This window comes from Centroberyx gerrardi, chromosome 8 (genome assembly GCF_048128805.1).
Source record: "Centroberyx gerrardi isolate f3 chromosome 8, fCenGer3.hap1.cur.20231027, whole genome shotgun sequence".
Classification (NCBI taxonomy): Eukaryota; Metazoa; Chordata; class Actinopteri; order Beryciformes; family Berycidae; genus Centroberyx; species Centroberyx gerrardi.
The window spans coordinates 26,173,886-26,192,489 of NC_136004.1; the positions used below are offsets into that span (position 1 = coordinate 26,173,886).

General features: G+C 41.5%; 1 protein-coding gene across 2 annotated transcripts; it reads right to left on the reverse strand.

Annotated features, from left to right (window-relative positions):
* Positions 1-1,137: 1,137 nt before the first annotated feature.
* erap1b (endoplasmic reticulum aminopeptidase 1b) lies at positions 1,138-17,669 on the reverse strand. 2 transcript variants are annotated; one of them, XR_013505042.1, is made up of 20 exons: positions 17,644-17,669; positions 15,971-16,490; positions 15,280-15,418; positions 14,658-14,792; positions 13,886-14,006; positions 13,484-13,638; positions 12,971-13,084; positions 12,057-12,188; positions 11,438-11,569; positions 10,603-10,686; positions 9,827-9,984; positions 9,319-9,398; positions 8,426-8,609; positions 7,603-7,759; positions 6,843-7,027; positions 5,735-5,896; positions 5,065-5,205; positions 4,044-4,125; positions 1,775-3,158; positions 1,138-1,738 (listed from the first exon to the last, which is right to left on the reverse strand). XR_013505042.1 is itself a non-coding variant. In XM_071897677.2 (19 exons), exons 2-19 carry the CDS (start codon positions 16,459-16,461, stop codon positions 2,973-2,975), a joined length of 2,838 nt encoding a protein of 945 aa, XP_071753778.2. In that variant the 5' UTR covers positions 16,462-16,490; positions 17,644-17,669; the 3' UTR covers positions 1,138-2,972. The 2 variants fall into 2 exon arrangements, 1 of the variants encoding a protein (XP_071753778.2); XM_071897677.2 differs by having other exon boundaries at positions 1,138-3,158.
* Between the last annotated feature and the right edge of the window lie 935 nt (positions 17,670-18,604).

Genomic DNA, 18,604 nt, shown 5'->3' on the forward strand with positions numbered 1-18,604 from the left:
GTGTGTGTGTGTGTGTGTGTGTGTGTGTGTGTGTGTAATCCACAAGTGCATTTATGTATGTGTACATATGCCTACCTGTGTGTCTGTATATGTGTGATATGCGGGAAGTGGGCATGTCTCATGTTTCTCAAGGGTAAATAAATCAAACCTTGATGGAGTGGGGGAATGTTGCAGTAGTGGTCAGACCCAACATGCACGCACACACACACACACACACACTAATGCATATCTGATGAGGAGTTAGTAACTTCAATTTGAATTTTTACCACATGGCTACAATATGTTGATGTAGTCGTGTTTTAAGTGTTCTTTCCTTGTCTTAAATAATGTAATGTTTAAAAATCAGGCAGTAATTAATTGGTTTTCACTGGTGCACTGCCATTTTGGAGCAAGCCAGTGCAGCCTACATCAAGTTTTGAGTTAACACTGTAAAGAACCTCTTCCTGCGTATTTGCTCAAGGGGTGGGTTTTATAGTGTGTGTGTGTGTGTGTGTGTGTGTGATGAAATTGGAACGAAACACAAACCAAATGAGTATCAAATTACCCAGCAGGCCAGGAAATGCACTACTGGCCAAAACGCTTTACCTTTTGATCAGATGAGTAAAAAGGAACAAAGGATACAACTCCCAGGGGCAAACGAGCAAGGTTTAACAATATCACCATCATTTAGGCAATGTAGCTGAAACGTTGGTGTGTAAATAAATGAAATAAATGGAAGACTTTGCTTTTTTGATTTTATTGTTCAGGATTTAACAAGCACACATTTTATTCAAAACGACATATTTTCAGATTACAAAATAACAGAAATGCTAGGAATCCTCTCCTACAAAGAGTGATGTTACAGTTGCATGAAAATAAATAAGCTGTTAATTTGGTATTGATGAAGTATTTCAATAAAGTTCTTGAATTCATATTCGTCTTCGTCACAAATCTTGAGCATCGGCAAGTCAAGCATGAACAGCATAAAAAACTGTATCTGAACATTTAGGATGGAGGCTTATATATGTTTACACTCAGAAACATACAGCAGTGCCTCCTTCAATTAAAAATAAATTTAAGTCAGTTACATAACAACACTTAAAGACAACAGAAATCTAACAAGTGCAATAGGAAAAGTTTCAGAATTCATTCAGATGCAGCCGTTGTAGAAGACCCACATTTTTAAGAGGTACTGCTTGAAGAAAATCCAAGCTTTCTCTTTTCATCTGTTGGAAGTTATAAGGAACGGTCTGGTAACTAGTTGGTTGAGAGACAACAGAATTTTGCAATGCAATATCCTACTTATTTGTCTCTAATATATAATATTGAAGAGGGCATTGTCTGCAGTACTAACACAGTATAAAGAGGGACTTCTACAACACCTACCACTGCACTCATCCACACAAATCTTGAACATTCAAGTAAAACAAACACAAAAGCATGAACAAAGCCTCCAAACTTCTAATATGGAGGAATATGGAGTCCAAAAAATACAGCAGTACTTCAACTTCTAAAAATGTTTTTTTTCTTTAAAGTCAATTACAAAAATAACTAGAAAATGTGCTCAGTAGAGCACAGACCTCCGCCAAGGCCGAGAACACCCCGCAAGGCAGTTATGCACCTTTTGGTGAAATACCACGCCCACCACCACGCCCCCTTTTGGCCAATCGACATGAAAATATAATCAGTTCTTCCTTGGCCCATAACCAACGGTCATACCAAGTTTTGTGCAAATCCGTGCCCAACTTTTTGAGATATCCTGCTAACAGACGGACAGACGGACGGACGGACAGACGGACAGACGGACAGACGGACAGACAAACACACATGCAGGTGAAAACATTACCTCCTTGGCGGACGTAATTACAGACATTCGAAATTTAACAAGTGCAACAGAAGAAGTTTTTTTTTCTGCTTTGAAGAGCCTTGCTATCTGCATCTATCAACCACATCACTATGGTACTGTCAAATGGCTGACTGATCACTAGCTTTAACGCCAATGGTGTTACAGTGACAGGCAGGACATATGGACATGGTGCATGATTGGCTGTTGTCACCCAAAAGCCTCATGGAGGAGACTAAAATGAGAATATTAGGATAGAATAGAATAGAATAGAATGGACTACAATAGAATAGAATAGAATAGAAAAGAAAAAAACACCTGGTTCTGCAGCTCAAAAGTGATTCGGCCAATCTGGATTTTGGCAGAATTGCCAGACAGCCAATCTGAACATACTAAAGACTGCTCCTTTTTATGTGGACCCATTAACAAGGTAGGTAATTAAAACCAGCAACAGGTAACCATTGATCATTTGGAGGTCCTATTCTGCTGTAGAAATGTAGGGTAGTAAAAAAAATAACTAGTAAATTAGTTTTATGAATATTGGTATTTAAAATCCTGGCCTAGTTACATCTAGTCCTGCAGTTTAGGCCTTATGTTGATTTGCTGACTTATCGTATCTTACCTTGCTTCTATGACTTTACCTTTTTCATTCTACTAAGCACTGGTTAGCTTACACTACCCACCTTGGTTGACAGTATAAACCTACTAACCTGGATAGTGGCCAGCCATCAATAATTCCTGACCATCTACTGCTCTGTGCACCAATATTCCTTTTTAAAGTCTCCTTCACAGCTTTCAACAGAAATATCCAGGTGCAAAGACCATGGTAGAGCGCTATCATTGTGAAACTACACTCTAAAAAGTAAAAGTTCTTCAAGGAACCTTGAGATTACAACACTGAGGAACCCCAGAAGGTTCCTTGAAGAACCCATTCATAAAGGGTTGATGGTACTTCCACAAACTTCAACATAAGGGGGTTCTTCAAGTCACTCTTAAGGGATATTTTAATATAGTGATGAATCCTATTGTGCCTACTGGCTCCCTTTGGATCTGACAGGAACCCCATTGAACCCCTGATGAGTTTTTAGAGTGTAGTTTCCACCCTGAGTGATGATATTATCCACTGAAAACTGCTCTCTTTCCCCTGGACCTATAAATCCTCACGCTTCTGTGGTTGTGTGTTGCGTCTGAGGCTGCGTCTGTCCAGCCAGGTCTGCAGCAGAGGGAGGTGGCTGTCCATCCAGCGGATGTTGTCCTCAATGGACTCATACGTCTGCTGGATACACCTCATTTCTGAGCCCGTCTCTTCAGTCAGGGAGCCAAAGAAGCTTCGCACCTGAGCACACACAGTGAAGGTAGACTTGAAAATGCATCCTATACTTGCCATGAGAACAAAAAATGCACATTCCTCTGGTGGACAAGCTTGAAAGTAGGACAGCACAATTAACTGTGTATAGTCATTTATCACAATTTTAGTTTCCAGTTTGCCGTTAGTACCCATTTGAAGCATGGCTTTATTTTGCTGAAAGTTTAAATATTTTTTGGGCATTTCTGCTTTATTGGATAGTTGACAGTAGGGAGAGACAGGAAAGATGGGGGAGAGAGGGGGAGGTGACCTGCGACAAAGGTCTTATGTCGAATACAAACCCGGGACATTGCAGTTATGTGGCATGTGCCTTAGGTAACTGAGTTAATAGGACACCACATTTTAAATATTTTAACTCTTATTACTCGGTGATGTGAACACTAAAAATATACCAGGTTCTTAGGGCTGTCAGGAACATGCAGCAGCTCATATATTTGATTTAAAATAACGAGCAATGGAGGCCCACACAGTAAAGAGAGACCCGAGCGGACACACAGCCTGAAAATACCTTAACTTAATAACGTGGACTATAATAGTATATGTAGTCTTGCATATCACCATGTCTCACTTTTGTCATGGGCATCCAAGCTTCATGTTATAATGCATTTATGTCTGGCAATGTGTTCAGTATGTTTGTCATTGTTCTTTGTTTGGTTCTTTGTTCATTGTTCTTCTTTTCTTAGATATATATATTTTCCTCCCCCTCTTCCTGCTTTACTGTAAAGAGAGTGATGGAGAGTGTATGTAAAAGGAAGGGAGGCGGGTGGAAGACGGGTATGGGTTTTGTGTTGTACTAGTTTGTATTATATTGCAAAAACCTGAAAATATATATATATATTTTTTAAAAGAGCTTACCTCATCCAGCATCTCCCTGGTAGAGTACTGGTTGGTCACTCCGGTCACCATGCGTGCTATGGAGCTGGAGCCCAGGTCAAACCTGTGGGATCAAAACACACACAGTCACACCTCCAAAGCACAGAACAAACAACCTCTGGAAAACATCTCCTAGTACAGTCTAAAAAGGAAAAGACCTTCTTCTGGCTGCAACCATTTCCAAAAGCCAACATATGGGGTTCTTCAAAGAACCCTTCAGGGATATTATGTCTAGTGAGGACCACTAAGGTGCTTATTGGCTTCTTTTGAATCTTAAAGGAATCCCGATGAACACCTAATTTTTAAGTATATAACATTCAGTTGAGAGCAAAATACTGGAATTCAGACGTGCCATGCAAAGACCTATAGGACTTCTCTGACATGCCCACAGTCACCTCTAACCATAACATTTTGTTCTGTAAAAGTCCCATTTTCGATAGCAGACCTGATTGCTGACTGCTTTGCAACAACCCTAACTGATGATTAATTAAGCTTGACAAATGAGAAGTAGTGTATTAACATGAGAGTCAATCCTGGTTTACAAGTAGCCACAACACATAGGTTGTTTGCCTGAATAAACATGTTTGATCTGCAATTTGGATGTACCTCCCTCCTTCCCTTCAGGTTCAATTCCAACCCTGATAGCCAAAGAGCTCAGATTCAGCGTGACGCCCAGAAAATCGCTCCTTGAACATTTATCAATGAGACATATGGAGGCGGTGCTAACGTAAAGGTTAAGGAAGCGAGCTTGTAAATGAAAGGTCAAATTAGGGACTAGCCTGGGAAGGGAAAGTGCAGGAAGAACGCTCTCTTTCCTCAACAATTGTCAACTAACTGTCAAGCTGCCTTTGAGGGAGTCAGTCAACTCCTAACCCAACAGCAGAAGACTGTGGTCGTACTGGACTCTCTATACTGGACTTTCCATGAACCTTCCAGGTTGACTAAGGCTAAAAAAAAAAAGACAGAAATCTAAATGTGAGATGGGTTGAGAGCAGAGACTGACTTCTTGACCAGGGCGTGCCAGTTGGCCCGGAGGAAGTCCCACGCCAGCTTGTAGCCACGGGGGTTCCTGCTGATAGCGATGACCACATGAGGAAGGTCGTGAGTCTTCATCACCTCACCATGCAGGCTCTGCTCCATCATCCTATTGACAGAGAGGGAGGGGGCAGAGATGGAGAAAGACAGAGAAATGGAAAGAGAGAGACAGAGGAAAATGGAAGGGGAAAAGGGTAGAGGATAGAGAGGAAGAGGGAGAGAGAGTCAGGGAGAAGAAGAAGAGATAGAGATGGAGAGACAAAGGGGAGAGAGCAGAGAGGAGGGAGAGAGACAGGAAAACAGAAGGATAGAGAGAGAGTGAGGGTGAAGGAGAGCAATAAAAATAGAAAGGGACAGAAAAGGAGAGGGAAAGAGGAGAGAGAGGGAAACAAAGATGAAAGAAAGGAGAGAAAGAGGGAAATGGAAAGAGAGAGGGAGGAAAATGAAAGAAGGAGAAAGGGGGAAGAGTGTGAGAGGGAGGAAAATGCAAGGAGGGAGAAAACAAGAGAGAAGGTGGGAAGGAGAAAAAGAGGTTGCAGAATCCGCTATAATACACGTTTAAAAATTGACATTCCCCCTACTTTGACTAGGATTTACTTTTTCTTTACTCTATTCCACTGCACATATAAAGCACTCACCACTTGAGTTTATCCTGCAGGGGGCTGATGGACAGAGCGGACTTTATACAGCTCTTGACGGATATTTGCATCGAATGGCGGTACTTCTCAAACAGGAAGTCCCACCCTTCTGGTGTTCGGGCTCCAATAGCAAACACAGCCATGTTGACGTCAGTGGGGAGACTGAAAAACAGGGAAGGCTTTGAGATCAGAGAACCCAATCGCTGATCAATGGCTTCATAACTTCTGATATGACTGGCCTTGCTGGATTGCTGTCATTCATTTGTGCATAAATGTATGCTAACACACTGTAGAAGTTACAGTTTTTCTCAATCGCTTAGACGCATTTCCCGAAACAGTAACCTCATTGTCAAAATAGTGCCTCAATACCCCACAACATTAACGCAATTGGCCACGGCACTATTTCAACTCTCATTGTGTTCACACAAAATGCAAATACTGGAGCACGTTTTGCAAAAGACTAAACACAACATTATTGTGCTGACGCAATTCTCATTTGACAATGACTTGCCAGTCAAAACAGATTGTACTTTTGTCAGCCTGCTATGTACATTTCACAATCGTATTGACACAGTTGTTCATTGCGTAAATCATTGCATGCAAAATATTATGTACAACAAGCATTGTGTTTGTACAAAAGAGTCACCAGTGAGTTCATTTATTTTTAACAAAAAATAAAATAAAATAAAAATAGTGTTGTGAGAAACACTTTTACTGTTTTGGGAATTGCAGAGTTTTGAGAATGAGGTTAGCGTTTGGGAAAACTGTAAGAGGGAAAACAAGATGCTAGAAGAGAATAACAGAGGTGAGATTTTGACTCAAAAAAACACCACCAGCCACATACTAGTTAATGTTAGTGTTAGTTAATGTAAATGCTACTTTTGCCGTGGCAGGTTCAACTACACTACCAGCCACTGTGGCAGGTGACCAACCATCGTTTGGAGGCTCTGTTTTAATGATCTAGTTGTGTGGTAAAGTAATGAAAGTGTACAAAAAAGTTTCTTGCCCTGCTTTAGGGCCTGTAACAATAGTTGGATAGAGCACTCATAAACAAGCAACTATCAAAACAGACGAAGGAAAATGTGGAGACGGGGTGTTGAGTCCTGACCTCATGTTGCCGTCAGAGTCCCTCCACTTGTTGAAGAGCTGGGTGGCGGTGGCCACACAGGGAGGATGGTTCCTGACGCAGGCAAACAGCAGCAGGTAGCTCCTCAGCACTCTCTCAGACACCGAGCCAGAGTCGCTCCACTCCTGCCGGTCAATCAACTCCCGGAACAGCTCCACGATGTAACCCTGGGAAAGACAGATTAATGCAGATGTAGCCATTGTATAAATCCCTCTTTTTACTGCATGCTTGCTGAACTTGCGCTGCACTCTGGCTCCATCCCCAGGAACGGCTCTTCTGCTTCTTTGAGCTGTCAGAAGCTACAAGGAATGGTCTGCTACTAGGGATCATGGGACAATATGCCGGATTCGATACGCAGTATGGGGTTCATGATTCGATATGACGATACGATGTAATAAATAAAGGTTCAATGACAACAAAGTATGACTGTGCAGATTTCTGTTTATTTTTGAGCCAAAAATCTTTCTAGTGATGGCACTGCCTTGCTAGAATGTAAACAACAATTTAAAATATTACAAAGTGCAAATAATATAATTTCAAGTGGGTTAAGTGCCTTGCTCAAGGGCATCACAATGGTAGTTCTTGAGGAAACATTTCTCTTTTATTTTCGCCGCCCAGATTTTTCCCATCTGGTCTGGGATTCAGCCCAGTGACCTTTTATCCAGAAGCCCACTCCTCCAACCTTTAGGCAACCACTGCCCTCTGCAGCCCACTTCCAGGCTTGCGCTTAGTCTTCACTAACCTTCATCTGGTTCTCCAGGGCCATCATGTCTCTCTTCTCCATCAGTTTGTAGAGCGGGACCAGCTCCCCCAGGCCCTGGGTCACAGCCATGATTTCAGTCTCTTTGGACAGGTACAGGGACAGCTCCAGAGCCGTATCCAGCTTCACCTTCCCTACGCTGGAACACAAATGAAGCACTTCAAATTAACATTAATTAATCAGCTGCCAGTCAAATGCTGCTGGGTTGCCAAGCGGCCCAGTTGCAGCACGGCATTTTAAGCTGCTACACCAGGTTCATTCTTGTTCCGCTGTGGTCTGCTGGTTGTGTTGCGCCTATCTACACTTTATCTGTTGGCAAGGGAACACAATTATCTAGTTTTGCTTATTTTTCCATAAACAAGTTGTACTTGAACATTAATGTCCCATATAGGAATACTCATGTCACTTTTTTTTGAGAGTGTAGGCGTACTGTAGCCAAATAGGAGGCTTCTCAGCAGCTCCATAGATCCTTATTTCAGTGACTTTTCATGTATCCTCTATTTTGTTTGCTGACATGATGATAAATGACTATAGTAAGCAAAATCTTGGCATTTCTATACATTTATATGGCTCAAATATGCAACAGACCGCTGCGTAGTCCGACAAAAACAGAAGCCATGCGTATCTCCAAAGTTGCGGCTCTGATCCGGCTCCGTCTTCAGATCGGTCAACATGCTGCGTGCGCTGCCAGTGCAGCAGCAGCATTGAAGTAACTGGCTAACACAAACGGATGGGACAGAAGCGCACCGGTGTAGCTGAGCCGTAAGCCGCTGGCAGGCATAATGAAAGTGGGTTTTTAACAGACCTGACCAGCTGGAAGACGTTGTTGATGAGGCTGGCGCGGTCGTTGCTGCTGAGCGCTGTTTGGTTGTGCTGCAGCAGTCTGATAAGGGAGCTCCATCCCTGGCCTTCATAGTGGACCATGTAGTAGCCACTCATGTCCACATTGAACTTCACCCAGTCCACCTCCTCTGGCAGGTACAGGACATCTACAGGGAGGAGGAGATCAGCTTGTTTTAGGTTACCGCTTTGAATGATTGTGCACTGCAGTGGTTCTCAACCTGGGGAGCTGGAAATGCACAGCGGGCCATGAGATGTTTTATTTGGAGGGGTGTGGGTGAGGTGACGGGCATAATTCATGGTATCTAAAAAATACGCCTCTATTACACAAATGTATTATTGCATTTTTGTGATAGACCCAAACTGTTACTGTGTGCGGAAACATCTTACTCCTTTGGAAACATCTTACTCCCGTCAGTTTTGGTTTTCACAGTGGTTCGCACAGCATTATGGGTACATTTTGATGTCAACAAAAAACATGGCAGCCTGCAGTACTTACTATTACTACTGGGAAGTAACATACTATTGCTCATTCAAAGAGGGAGGAGCTTCATACTTTTTTTGCTGGTGGACTGTTCTATCTGTAGGCGGGACACTAACCAATTAACTATTCTGTTAATTGGTTTATTCAGAGCAACAGGGATGTTCAATCGTCTGAATAAGGTCTTAACCGGAGTATGGCCAATATTTAAGTAGTAAACGTAGTAATAGATAGTAAACATAGCCATTGGGTATTGCACATAACACAGAATCTGTAGAGATTTTGAGATTTTATAGCATTTAAATAGAATTCAACAGATTTGCATGAGGCTAAAGGATGAAAAATTTGCATTACAGCAAATTCAGCAAAACTCTCACCAGTCTTGGTCTTGAGCAGGAAGCGGTGGATGGTGTTGGAGGCGCTGGTCATGTAGGTCAGTGGGATCTGCCACAGGAATCTATCAACACAAAATGATTATAACAGGAAATAAAAACAAAATGCTACAGCTATATATGTAGCTATTGTAGAAGACACTGTTCAGTGAATACTTGAATACTACTGCTGCACTTTTGCTTCATACCCAAGAGGGGGAAAAAATCAACTGCTGTCCTTTCAGATCTTAGAAGTTACAAGGAATGGTCTGGTTGGGTCGAGAGACATTAAGACTTTTGTATTACTACTACTACTAATTAGGTTCTATCGCATAACATCAAGAAAGAATCACCTGCAATACTAACCCTGGATAGATTCAGGATGAATGCAGGAAGAGGAACTTCTACAATTTGTAGTTCTTTTACTGTTTTGCTACGACTTGTATACTGTTGGAAAAGGACTTGTCATGTGAAACTATCTGCCAGAACGGTCTCAATCATCATCACATTTTACCCTTCGGTGAGGGAGGGGTCGTCTGTCTTCAGGTAACGCTCTTGACTGAGCCTGACCTCGCGACCTCTGACCTCCACAGTGACCAGTGGGAAGCCCTCCTGCAGCGTCCAGGTGTCCATGATGGCCCTGACGTCCAGCTCATCACCAGAGTACCATTTCTACACACACACACACACACACACACACACACACACACACAGACACACACACCAACGCATAGTAGGATACATAATGATTCAGTGATCACACATACCTGCTAAGCCTGTCACAAACAGTGACAGATTCAAGGCATAGCCAATTAACAGTACTTTAGACATTTACAGGAAAAACAGAACATATGCTTAGTCACTCAGTCATCATAACAATGTATTGCTACAAGATGGCTACCAAATGCCGTGGCAATGACTATATCAGTAGTACAAGGCATTCTTTGCTGTGATTATGGGTACAGTGATGATGCACCTAGGTAAGAGTTACTGTCAGCATCACTGAAGTACCCCTAATCATAGTAACACATGTACTCTATTATTATGGCGTTTATGGAGTGGCTACCAAGGCATGTGTACTGTCTGAAAGGTTTTCTTCAAAGTAGTATACATATATAATAGTAAAAAAACAGGAGCAAGACAGCAAGAAAGATCACTTAACTAGGTAACTGGTAACCACAAGTGTTCCCTCTTTGATAAACCATGGCTAGCCGTGCTTATTGGGAATTTTAAGCACTGTAGGAGTCGATCTATGATTGAAACCACTTGCTGTGTAACATGAACACTTACAGAGGCTCCAGACTGGAGCTTGCTCTTGGAGCAAAATTCATTCTGTTTCATTCGGCCCTCGTCCAGATCATCTGAGTGGCAGATCTGGTGGAGAAACACACAGAAACACAATCACAAACACATCAGGGCCTAAATGATATATTGACAACTGGTACTACTGATATATTTTAGCCTGATACTGATATCGATAAATGGGGAGGAAAATGAACTATATCCAATTTATCTGCCAATTAAGTTTTTTTTGTGGCTGCCTGAAGAACAGCCATTTCCTGGGACAATATCCCTCAAATATTGTTTTCACTTTAGTTGAGATAACTGGGGCAGGCCATACTGGCCATTACAATGGGTTTTTAAAATCTTTATATATTTGCTGAGGGAAGGTTAGTTGAACATGCATTCTCTACACCGACCTGCTTCACATTTCACATCTGAGAGCTGCCCAATCCGCCCACAGGCTTCTACTGTTGGTCACTGAGCAGCTCCACTAGAGCATTAAGGGGTTAAGTGCCTTTTCTCATTCGTTTTACCTGCACAAATTTTTCCCAGCAGTTCCAGAATTCAAAACACCAACCTTCCAGTCACAAGCACACCTCTCTAACCTCTGAGCTACCATCCCATTAAAATGGATCATTATTTAATTTTAGACATGGTAATAGCCCTCACAAGATCCAAATACACATATTGTATATACACTTTTATATCAAATGGCTCTTTTTTCTAATGTAAATGTGAAACTAACCACCGGTGATTCTGCCAAAATATATGTGTTAATTTTTTGGGAGTACCCCCCACCCACCCTAATACGTACATACATACACACACACACAGTACTCACATTAGTCAGGCTCTCCCACAGGTGGCTGTTGACAGTGTTCTGGTAGCTGTAGCGCTTCAGGTAACGGATAATGCCGATCTCAAAGGCCTCAGGAGTCAGGAAGTCTCGCAGCATGTTCAGAATACAGGCACCCTGAAAATAAACAAAATACAGGCACCCTGAAAATAAACAAAATACAGGCACCCTGAAAATAAACAATTCACAAACTTTCTCTGTTTGGAGTGAGCTCTTTTTATGAGCCACTTTATTTAAATGTTTTTGTCTCAACTTTTGAATTTTGTTTTGTTTCTTTTTCCAGTTTTTATGTAGTTAAACTGAATCACCTATAGTGGTAGCCATTGTAGAAGTCCACCCTCATGCATTCATCCTACATCTATCCTGTATTAGTACTGCAGACATTTTTTTCTTGAACGTAACACGGTAGAATAAAATTAGCATATTGTAAAACAAAACACTACTGTCCCTCAACCCACCAATTACCAGACTATTCCCTGTACCTTTTGACCATGGAAGAGAGCAAAGCTTAACTTGAAAACAATTCTTTTGCAGCAAAAAGTGGGACATGTACAATGGCTACATCAAATATATCAGCATCAAATTGACTGGAGGAGAGGCAGACCTTATCGTACGAGACGTCGTCGAACATCTCCTGGATCTGGGCGGGGTTTTCCACGGGGGTGGAGACCGGGTGGGAGGAGCTGAGGGAGTCCACCTCCATGGCCTCAAAACATTTCCCCAGGAAGAAGTCATCCTGAGAGAAAAGAAAGAGAGAGGAAGACAGAGGTAGACAGTGAGGGAGAGAGTGTGGAGGCGGGGATGACAAAGAGAGGAGGAAAGAGACAGAAAGGGAGAGAGAGAGGGGTGGGAGGGGTTAAAGAGAGGAAGGGAAAGAGAGAAGGACAGAGTTGCCAAGGTTAAAAAAAGGATTGCCTGTAAATAATTTTGCCCATGTTAGCCAACCAGCCAATGTAATTCTATTGGTGATAATTGCTTGATATAACAGTATCAAGTAAAGTAGAAGTCATCTACTGGGTAGGAAAACATTTCATTGTATGACTGTAATTGTCACTGATTATGAATGTTCCACCCGTCATATTGAGAAATAAACTGGTTACCATCAGGTGCTGATGCCCATGACAACTATGACAACACCGATAGGCCTAGCTAGCTCTCGACCAATCACAGGATCAGAAAACATACACAACCTTGTACAATGGACTTGACGTTTTTTTACATTTCAAAATACCATTTGTCCATTTTTTGTTGTTTATTTATTATTTTTTTATTATTTTTATTGGCAACATCGATTTCCAAAAAAGATTGAATTGAACAGAAAGAGAGAGAGAGGTATAGAGGAGTAGAGTGAGAGATATACACCATACTGTGGATAGTAATGTAAATGTAAATGTAATGTAAATCAGAGGAAGAGACAATTGTGGATGTGTATGACGGCCTCTGACCGCTCAGTGTGCTGATTCACATGTTCTATGTAAGGTGCCAGCTGTGAGTCAGCTCCCTGTGCTCCGCTCTCACCACATGCAGCTCTGGGTAGGTGATGTCAACAGAGATGAACTCCATGAACTTGGCAAAACCCTCGTTGAGCCACAGGTCGTTCCACCACTCCATGGTCACCAGGTTCCCAAACCACTGGACAGGGAGGAGAGCACATAAGAACAACTTCCATATGCAAGGACAGAAACCAGCCAAAGCTATCAAAAGCAAATTAACTGACAAACGCATATAAAGGTTTAGTCCTGTTTAACTGTACTGTAGACATTAGATATTTGATTTTTTTTTTCCTTTTCAGGCTATTTCACCAGATTTCTTACAAGTGGAGGCCTAGAGGTTGAAAAATGTTCAGCTATTGCAAATAGTAAACACATGATGATACATTTTTGTATTAGATATATGTTGTTACATTCTATATCATCTTGCAACCCCTGCAAAATCAAATCAAAACATCTCATATCCCCAATTCCCAGGCTGAGAACCACTGGCCCAGGGCAGTAGGCCCCCTGATAGACAAAACAGATCCAGGCCAGCTACCTGGTGTGCGAGCTCGTGGGCGATGACCAGGGTGATACCCAGTTTGTCTGAAGCTGAGGACTTGTCGGGGTCGAAGAGGAGGCCCGTCTCTCGGTAGGTGGTCAACCCCCAGTTCTCCATAGCGCCTGACTGGAAGTCAGGGATAGCAGCCAGGTCTGTAGGGAACAACAGTGAATACATAAATAAAGCTAAATATGCTAGGTTCATTCATATACTATATAGGTGTTACAGTACTTCATGCCTTCAAGAAACACTGCATGTCCCCTCTGAACCACATCCCCCTCTCCCTGTTCCTTACTTGGAAAAACAGGAAAAATCGCTCATCTTCATCTTTGATATACTTTCCTAAAATTAAAGTCTATTCATCTGTGTGGCAATAACACAAGCTGTATTTCCACTGACCCTGTTTGGGCAGTGGGTACGGGATATCGAAGTAGTCATCGTAGAAGTCCAGCAGCTTCACAGCAGCATCCAACGCAAAGGCCGTCTGGTCAATCTTCTCAGGTACGGCGTAGACTGTAATCTGATGGGAATCGCAGTAAAGATCACCAACTTGGGTATTATTGCTATAGTGTATAGTATATGTTCACTTCTGTCAAGGGATTTGTGGCTTTTATAAAACAGTTACCAACGCATATATACTGTCTGAAATGGTTTCTCCAAAGTAGTAAACATACATAAGAATAAACAAGGGCTGCAACTAACGATTATTTACATTATCGATTAATCTAGCGTCTATTTTTTTCGATTAATCAGTTTAGAAAATCATCACAAGTTTCCAGAGCCAAAGTGATTCTTAAAATTGCTTACTTAGTCTGACCAGCAGCCAAAAAAAACCCAAAGTATTCATTTTATAATGATATGAAACAGGGAAAAGCAACCAGCTGCAACCAGCAAATGTGGTATTTTTACCTGATAAATGACTAAAACGATTAATCGATTATCAAAATTATAATCGATTAATTTTCTGATGATTGACTAATGGATTAATCAACTAATTGTTTTCAGCACTAGAATAAACAATAGGAGAAAACAAAGTCAGAAAGATTTCTAACTTGCTCCCTGGTTACCATAAGCAACTGCATAGCAACCAATAAAGCTAGCCATGTTTTATGGGAATTATCAGCACAGTTGTTGAGAGAACTAAGTAACGGCCAATGTCCGTCCTCCTCACCTTGACACCGTGTTGGGTGGTCTTGCTTACAGACAGAAAGTCAGACACGATGAAGGCCACCAGGTACGTGCTCATCTTCACAGTGGTGTCGAAGTGATCCTCGAGCAAACCGCCTGGCAACTCCACTGTTTTCACCTTGGAAACAGACGAGTATAGGGGTGGAAATGGAGAAGTGGAGTAATGGAGAAGAGAGAGGTTTAAGAGGTAAATTACAGAGGGAACATGAGTGGAGATTGGATGAGTATGACGGAGATTAGAGTTGTTAAAATTAATTATTAAGTATGTTAACAAACTGTGGAATGGACTGAGAAACAGATACAGTATTGCCATTGTATCAGTCATGCATTTATCCTGCGACTACCATGCATCAGTGCTTCAGGTAATTGTTTTTTGAAAATTATACAGTGTAATCAAATTAGTATACTGAAACAGAAAACTTAATGTCTCTCAACTGACTAGTTATCACACCATTCTTCTCATCCTTTAACAGATCAAATGAAAGCAGAACTTGATTTTTCCAAACAATTCTTATTTGTAATTCCTCTTGGGGATGGGGACAAAGTACACCAGCAACTTTGAAACAGAGTAAACTCAGGTTTTCTTTCCCCACATCCATGTGTACCTTGGGCATGTTGGATATGGCTATGTGGCGTGGCTCTCGCGTAATCCGTATGGTGAAGTTGGCTTTGAAGGCCGGCTCATCAAAACAGGGGAAGGCCGCCCGAGCGCTGGTCGCTTCAAACTGGGTGGACGCCAGAACCCTGATAATGTATTAAAGTTATGTTATGTTTGAGATAACATCCTGGAAGAACACTAAGAAAGTGAGTTAAAGGTGCTACGTGTAGCGTTTTTCAACATCAATATATCATTGCCAAATTCTTTGTGACACCTTGATATAATTACAGTAAACAAATAAGACCAAGGTCAAGATGATTGATAGCCTTTATCTCACGCTTGTGGTATTGTTAGTGCTGCTGTTTCTCAAAGTTAAGACCATGTTTCCCATAGATCCTGTTGCTCCCTGTCACCATTGTGAAACTCTGAAAGCTTTAGCTGTGTTTGCACTGGAAGAACAGCGTCCTCTTCCTGTTTTGTGCTATAAAGTAATCTCCCTTTGTGCCATAAATCAGTACAGCAGATATTCTGCGATATCCAATAAAACGCAGTGTAGTAGCTGGTAGAGGCTACCATCTTGGCGATGGTCTTGTTTGTTTACGGTTATTATACTAATGCTTCAAAATCAATGTGGTTAAAATGCGACCTGTAGCACCTTTAACCGCAGTAAGTGAGAGGGAAGTTATTTGTAGTCTTACCGGGTCTCCCCACTGCTGGTGCGGTACGAGCTCTTGTAGAAACCATGGAAGCTGTCAGACAAGTTGGCGGCGAACTCCAGCTGAACTTCATACTTCCTCCCTTTGGTCAGCACCGTGTCGGACAGCAGGGCGAGCTGGTGGAAAGGAGGATACTCCAAAAACCGGAGCGGTCTCGCGCCTTCGGGTGCCAAGAGCAGCACTTTGGATATCTGCATTTCCTTGATGTGGAGAACGACTGTGCTTGTGTCCTCGTGCACCTCGAGGTGGATGCGAGCGACGCCGGTGAAGTCGAGGGTGGTCAGGTTGGGGTGAATGGTGAGGTCGTAGTGAAGGGGGGAGACGGCTTTGGGAAGCCTCATCCGGTCCCAGGGGAATGGCTGGCCGTTGGTGGCTATGGGGGCTTCCTTGGTTTGGCCTTGCTCTGGTAGCTGTGCTCCTAATGAGGGAGCACAGGGTAGGAGCAGCAGCAGGAGGACAGGAGCTGCTAACATGGTGGCAACAGGAACGAGGAACTTCTCACCTGCCAGAGGGGGCAAATTCATCAAAAAATAATACAGCTTAAGAGTTCTATTCCAGACTGCTATGCATGCATTTTCTAATAACATTAAAATAATAAAACATCATTACCTTTAGTGTTTAGAATATAGAGGATCCCGTATGTAAAAGTGTTTAACACTTTGTCAGCCCAGGACTTAAGTTACTGTCCTTATAAATTTGTTTTAAATTTGTGCTATCACTCTTTTTCTTTTCTAAAACTAGCAGTCGCTTTCTTAAATGTTGGATGTCTCATTTACGCACAAAACTCAGTCATGGTTGCCTAGTTAATCGAGTTATTGCACAAAATATAGCACAGTACAGTAAATGAGCCAACCCAACTTCAGTGATAAGCTAGGCTCGTGCAGGGAACATGAGTGGAGATTGGATGAGTATGGCGGAGATTAGAGCTGCTAAAATTAATTATTAAGTATGTTAACAAACTGTGGAATGGACTGAGAAACAAATACAGTATTGCCATTGTATCAGTCATGCATTTATCCTGCAACTACCATGCATCAGTACTTCAGGTAATTGTTTTTTGAAAATTATACAGTGTAATCAAATTAGTACACTGAAACAGAAAACTTAATGTCTCTCAACTGACTAGTTATCACACCATTCTTCTTATCCTTTAACAGATCAAATGAAAGCAGAACTTGATTTTTCCAAACAATTCTTATTTGTAATTCCTCTTGGGGATGGGGACAAAGTACACCAGCAACTTTGAAACACAGTAAACTCAGGTTTTATTTCCCCACATCCATGTGTACCTTGGGCATGTTGGATCTTTTTCTTTTCTAAAACTAGCAGTCGCTTTCTTAAATGTTGGATGTCTCATTTACGCACAAAACTCAGTCATGGTTGCCTAGTTAATCGAGTTATTGCACAAAATAATGCACAGTACAGTAAATGAGCCAACCCAACTTCCGTGATAAGCTAGGCTCGTACACAAGAACAAATAGTAGTTATGACAGTTGATACAATGGTTTCGATTTCACACAAGTTCCATTCATTCATTGTCAGGAATCGCTAGAAACAAAACGTGTCTTTCACCAAAATTAAGACATAATATTGTCTATTACCTTCCACTCTTAACACGAGTTTACACATATATATCTACGAATGTTTCTACTTACTGTATCCTCTCGTGTCTGCCAGGTTCAGCCGAAGCTAAGTGCGAGAGTGAAAGTGAAAATGTAACAGATGAACCCGGAATGCATGCTGGGAGAAACCAGGGGAAACGTCATTTTGAGGTCAAAGTATAACATCAATACATCGTGACATAACTGTTAATTCGAGATAATATGTTTGATTTCAGCACGTCTTTTCATGTCTGCTCATACACACTAGTGTCCATGCAGCATGAGTTAGAAAAAAACAAAAACAAACAATACTTCCTGTCTGTGTTTTTCAAAATAAAAGCCTTCATGTGGAACACAAACAGTGTGAGAGCAAAAAATATATTTAAGCAGGAAATAGAAGTAAATTTCCACGCTGGACAGGAAGTTCCACGTTGTTGTCAGTAGTAATTATATATTTTACCACTAGAGTGTGCCATTAGTTTGGTTACAGCACTGACTGAATTATATGGATTATAGCACATTTTCGTCATAGAAATACAGTCACACATTTTATGAGGGTTAAATGTTCTTTTTTCAGTTTCTTCATTAATTCTTTTTCATTTTTCCGACACAGGACTTTTTGCAAAATTAGAAAATCCCATCCCATGGTCTCAGCCATATTTTGTGCAAATCCTCAATGAGTGGCAATGATACAAACAATCTATGATTCATACTAACCATATCCAAAGCATATTAATTGATTCACATAAGGGACCCACCATGTAAGTGCACAAGGGGGGTAACACTTTGGGTATCTCCAAGTTTGTTTGTTTTTATTTGGAAAGTCATCAATGCATCATTGTTGAATATGCAAGACACTGATGTTATATGATTGATTGATTGATTGATTGATTGATTGATTGATTAATTAGTTTACTAAAGTGTCATACACATAAGGTGCCCAGCCCACATAGACTTACATTACATGACCAAGTAGTTACATGGGTGTACAACATCATAAAAAAAGAAAAGAGAA